The 6266-nt window shown below is 38.9% G+C and overlaps 1 protein-coding gene across 1 annotated transcript; it reads right to left on the bottom strand.

Annotated features, from left to right (window-relative positions):
- Positions 1-1605: 1605 nt before the first annotated feature.
- Positions 1606-6177, bottom strand: LOC141443640 (uncharacterized; the record flags this gene model as incomplete). The annotated part of the gene is given in 4 exon segments (XM_074108985.1): positions 1606-1742; positions 2843-2988; positions 4240-4672; positions 5864-6177. Coding segments are annotated over 4 exon segments (932 nt in total), but the record flags the coding sequence as incomplete, so codon positions are not given.
- Positions 6178-6266: the final 89 nt, after the last annotated feature.

Genomic DNA, 6266 nt, shown 5'->3' with positions numbered 1-6266 from the left:
GTGTTATTGCTGTTATAAATAATTATTTTCTTTCTTTCTTACTTTTATAAAGAAAATTTTTGGTGAAAATTCGGCATAACAGGAAAAAATCTTACAACTTCAAAACAATAAGACAACCTTACACAGTAAAATGTTATGTAGTGAAAAGAATACAAGAACAGGAAATTTGTGCTGAGAGATGCGAAAATGGATATACCCGCGACTCCGTCGGCGTAGAATTCGTTTATCGCTATCCCGCGGGAACTATGTTATTTTCCGGGATAAAACTATCCTATGTCCTTCCCGGGATTCAAACTCAAAACTCAAACTCACAACATTTATTGACAAGAAACATACAAAACAAACAAACTATGTATACGAATTTCATCTTAATCGGTTCAGCGGTTTAGATGTGATGAAGTAAGAAACAAACAAACAAACACACTTTCAAACATTACATAACAGCATTATATGCAGCAAGCGCAGCAACATTATATACATTTATAATATTAGTGGGACTATACTTGTTCCAATCTTTATTTAACTTTTGAAAGCTCGAGTACTAATAAAATAGTGATGCCTGAACGTTACCGATTCGATTTCTTTAACAATCGATTTTATTCATGAGGAAGTTTTAATCGATTTAAACACATTCATATATTATTTTGCTCAACATATTAATTAATGTTGAGTCGAAATCGATGCTGATGATTCCGTTTCATACGAGAAGAACCAGACGTTCTTATAATTAATAGTGTTACAGTGCTTATTTTAGTTGTTTTAACTTTTTAAACCCCTAAAGCATATTAATGTATTATTATTTTTAAATGATTTGATATAAAATATAATCACAATAATTTTAAATGTATGTTTTATTTATAAAATCGATTTACTTCAAAACGGTTTTTATAGTCTATGGCCATGGCCACTAAGTGGGCGGTGCCCGTCCATGAAGTACGGTATTCTCTGTAGTACATTGTACCGAACATTATTGTAAAACTTCACGTGCGTGATCTGTCAAAAGTTAAATAAACGATTGGAACGACTATAGGCGATCAAAAACCATTTAACCTTTTCGCCGCCGCGTCAAATACAAAAGACATCACATCACCCATACGCCAGGCTTCTACATTGCAATGTCTGAAATTGAACCTTAACACAATTTAACGAAGGTTGCTTTTGCATTGAAGTAATGGACTTATACGAGTATATAGGTCGTTGGTGTGGAACCGGCGGTGCGTATATATGAGTCGTTGGCGTCGAAAAGGTTAATGCTTCATTAGTGACTACTTACTGTGACTAAATCCCTATGGGAAATTAAATCGTGGATTGTATTAACGTTTGCATATAACACACAATCAGGAAACTGAACTACAAAGTCACCAGGGTGGAACCTATGTACTACTAATATCATGTTGACATCCCACACATCTGCCAAAGAAATCATAGCGAAATTGATTATGAAAAGGTTCCACCCTGGTATTCATTTCGTTGACTGTACCAAATTAATAATCTCTAAACGCAGTAGTTGAGATAAAAAGTAGCATTGGTCTCATTTTGAATCTCCAGCTATCAACATATGTATACAAAAGTTAAACAACAAAGCCTCTGGATCCACAAACTCACTTGGTGGCGACGCTGTTCTCGACGGGGCCTCCGAACTCGTCCCCGCGCGGCCGGGACACCTCGTCCAGCGTGATGGCGGAGCCCTGCGCTATCCACGCCTCCTTCACCACCACGCTGATAACCTCGTTGCGGAGTCTCTGCGGAACACAAATACATACAGTCGTACCATTGGATTCCTGATTCACCGTAGGGCCTTATCACACTTGCCTGTTATAAGAACACAGGGCCGGATTAGGGGAGGGCAAATGGGCAACAGCCCTGGGGCCTTCACAAAAAAAGGGGCCCCTCATAATACAACATCGGTTTTTTTAAAATTCCGCCGAGTAAACACTATTCACTTCAATCAGGCAATCAGTAAAGGGTTCCACTCCTTTGTTGCTCCAAGTCCTCTGGACCTCTAAATCCGGCCCTGTAAGAACATCTTGCAACAACTAAGCCCTTTTGTATTTACTATGTCCTGGCAATAAACGTATTTGAATTTGAATTTGCGATTTGCGGGCGTGTTGAAAGCGAGGCGAGTTCGCTGCTTCTAGAGCTGGGACGACATACTGATTTTCCTGTGAGTACGCAGCGAATTCGTTGCGCACTCGTAGCGAACTCGCAGCGCACTCGCCTCGCTTTCAACTCGCTCGCAAATCGCAAGTGCGAAAAGGCCCGTAAAATGTTCCCACGGTAAGCGTCGCAATGAATTGCCTTAAGAGCGTTTATACCTGCTGAGCTGGCACAAACAGAATGTACCGGAACAAGAAAGTCAAACCAGTAAACTCTTCTTAATTTAAAAGTGAAGGTTTCTAAAGGAATTAAAGTTTATTAACGGTTTTTAAAGAAAAGAAAAGTCTATAACGAATAATAATTGGAGTAGACACATTAACTTTTATATATTAAGAAGAGTTCTATCAGACAACATTTTTAATTTTCATTCAATTTTTATGGAATAATCGAGAAAAACTAACAAAAATGCAACGTTGCCAGCTCAGCAGGTATAAGCGCTCCTAATTTCATTCGTTAAATTCGTCGCCGCGAGCCGAGCCATATTCAATTCAGTCCGAGCCGTGCCGTTGATGGAGACGGGCGTGTCTGGCCCGTACGCTGAGGCGCAGGCCTCATCTTGATCCGCAACGTGCCTCAAGCCTATGCCTCAGAGCGAAGAGCCTCAAACTGAGGTTGTTTGCTTCAAGTCGAGGCAGCTCAGCCTGAGGCTACTCTAATGGATACGCGGCTAAACAAACATTCTTACATTCCAAGCCATGGTCTCCACAATGCTCTTCGCTTCAGCTTTACTGCTTCCAGTAGCTCTAGCCACCAGGTTGTCGCTGATGAACATGGACACGACTCCATTCTCGAACGTCGTGGTGAACGGCGCATTGCACACTTGGCAGCTGGCTGAAAAAAGAATATTATTCATCACATTTATGGTAGCCTATGCCCTTACCAGTCATAATCTATCCTATCTCTACACCAAATTTCATCTAGTCGCTAGTCGGCGCAAGCGAGAGGTGAGGCGTACGGTGTGGGGCAGAAACAACCGCGCCGCTCGCTCAAATGACCACATGACTGGTCAACTGTAAAAAGCTTAACAGAAGCTGGATAGGCCGGACACCGTTTATGGACACGCATTGAAAAAATCTAACTATGTCCAGCTTTTATCTGACACCTGGCAATCATAATCACATTGTAAAGGGGATATTGCATTGGTAAATCATGTGTATTTTTATCCTATTGTCATATACAGTCAATGTAGGTGAGGTACTTCACAACTTTATTAAATAATAAAGTAGACGAAAGTAGGTAGTTGTAGATTGTGATGGCATTCTCACTTTGGTGTACAGCAATATTTCGTTTTTCTTTAGCATTAGAAATAAGGTAAACAATCTTGACAAGTTTTTTTTATTGAAAAACGTTTTTAAAAAACAGTAACTATTACTTATGATACCAAAAGAATATAAATGATCATATTTCCTTGCTAATTGTTACATATTTGCTGTGACTTATTTTTCAAAAGTGTTTTTCAATAAAAAGACGCATCAAGATCGCTTACCGTCTTTCTAATGCTAAAAAAAAATGGAGTATACAGAGCAGAATATACGATTTACTTCTAAAAATGTGTTTTCGTTATTCCCCTTGATGGCGGCCTTAAGGCTTGGGCCAGTGTCAGTTAGGATGACAGGGTTGCGGTTTATTCTGCAGAACGCCAACAGTTTGACAGGAGCAAGAAAATAATTTTGAAAATAAAAATTAAGTCCTTTTCTGCCGGAAGGGTTTTCGTTAATATGTGGACATAATTAATAATTTTTATTGCTAAACTAAAGACGCGACAGCCGCACGTCACCTGTCAACATCTGCGATGCGAACACTTTGCGAAACACTACAGCGTCGCACGCGCCGAATTGTGCGACAGAGAAGAGCGTAAGCGCGCCCTACCCGAGATGCCAACAGAGAGGGACGGGAGGAGAGCAATAGCTTTGCCACGCAAGCCACAGAGACCGGATGCCATATTGCCAAACATTTCTGACACATGACAATGAAATGACAGTTTTTGCATGCAAAACTGTCATTCGATTGTGATTGCGAGTGTCAGAAACTTTCACAATAGACCCTCTGGCCATTTTCCCAAGAAATCATGTGCAAACTCACCCTGTATATTCTGCCATTTGCTAGCCCACGGCCGGATCAACAACACCAGCTGCCCGAAACCAGTAAAGAACATTCGCTCATCAAAACTCCTCACATCCAAACACCTCACTTGGGCCATCTCCTTAAAATACTCATTAAGGTCCAACATTTGTGATGATCTCGCCTCATTTTGACTATCATTTGTTTTTAGTTTACTTGTTTGACTTTCTTGTTCCGGTACATTCTGTTTGTGACTGTCAAGAGCTTTGTTTACTTCCGGTATATCTTGTCCTTGCTTAACAAATTGTATTCTAGCAGATTTTGGGGCAGGTGCATCTATAACAATGCCTCCTTCTCGTTTAGTTCCCTTTGCTCTATCTTCTGCAGCGTCTGAGGCAGACACAAAGGTTCGTTGAAGTTTATTTTTCTTTGAGTTTCTATAGGATTGTGCTACCTAAAACAAAAAAATATATGCTGATATTCTACAGGTTTGTAGAATTGCTATAGCTATGAAGCTTGTCTATACTTCCAGGCTAACAAAAAGAGGTAATCTTTGCTTATTTTTTGGGTGTTTTTTGTAGTTTGTGTGTAAAACACAGTGGCGAAGCATGAGAATGAGATACAATGTGTCACTATTGCCCATGCTTCAATATTTCCTGATGTGATTGTTCAAATAAGGCAGAGAAGCTAGTTGGTGCTAGTACCATGAGGACCTTTCAACAACTTTGACATTTGAGTTGGGTTTAAGAACTAAATGAGTCAATTGCAAGCAAGACCATGTCTAACAGACCTCACTATATCAACACCATCTAGCGATATTTGACCTATCTATCATAGAAACCCTCATTAACCCTTTGACCGCCACGGTCGGTAAAACATGACAGCTGAAAAAAGTGCCATAGTGGTCATGTCGGCATTTTGTGACGCATATGGGATGATTTTTAGTTTTTTTTTTTGTCGACTGTGAACAACCGTGGCGGTTAAAAGGTTAATAATAATTTATATGACAGAGATAAGGAATAAAGGTCATTGTATCAAATAATTTGTGTTCCACAACTATATTTGAGAAGGTGATCTCTGGAACTACTTAAGTGACTTAGTAATTACACTATTGATATTAAACAATTGTAATGGATAACTCACGTCTTAAATCAAGATGAGTGAGTCTCACTATAGTTTCATATACACTATTCCTGTTATTTTATCCAGAAGAGTGCTAAGTTACCATAAGTATTAAAGTTGGGAGGGATATAATCAACTATGTACCTACTGGCTGTTGCCCGCAGTTTCACTTGGTTATTTTATTTTTATTTGACACACAAAACCTTATCCTGACAAGGAATACAACAAAAAAAATGTTATCCACATTGATTATTTATACATAACAAAGATTATCCAATTTGGTGCCGTCGTTCGGAAGTTATGCGCGTACATACATTTCAGCGATTCATTTTTATTTATATAGATAGATAGATAAGTTGCAAAAGTATTTTTCATTCTCGAGTAAGTAACTTTTATGAATGTAAAATAGTTTTTTTTCATTAAATTATATAGAATCGATTTAATAACAATAGTAAACAATCGAAATTTGCGGCTAATACTCGTTGAAGTCGCATAATAACAATGAAACGGAGGGAGCGGTTACCTCTTGTGAAAGCCTTGTGACCTCTTGCATGACCTCTGTCGGATATCGGCAGCCCATAAATTCCATGTTAGAGAACACCCGAGCCAAGCAAATTAGCCTTTCTTCAGAATATTCGTGTTTCCATCGTTCGATAAACGCTTTTCGCAACTCCCAGTGTTCTTCGCATTCATGGTCTTCTCTATATTTATCGACGTCCCAATTGACGTCGAAAGACATTTTTAGTAAATAAACAATTCAACAGAGACAGTTTTAGTTATAATTTCGCGAAAACTCTACAAAAATATTGTAGCTTGCAGGACTAAAATGACAGTCGTTTGACAGGAGTACGAGAATGTTGCCATTACTTGCCATTGTCTTATTTTACCTATTTTCATTTTTGAACAATAATCGAGCAGTTTCAACT

This window comes from Choristoneura fumiferana, chromosome 27 (genome assembly GCF_025370935.1).
Source record: "Choristoneura fumiferana chromosome 27, NRCan_CFum_1, whole genome shotgun sequence".
In the NCBI taxonomy this organism is placed as follows: Eukaryota; Metazoa; Arthropoda; class Insecta; order Lepidoptera; family Tortricidae; genus Choristoneura; species Choristoneura fumiferana.
This window is presented reverse-complemented; position numbering and strand designations above follow the sequence as displayed.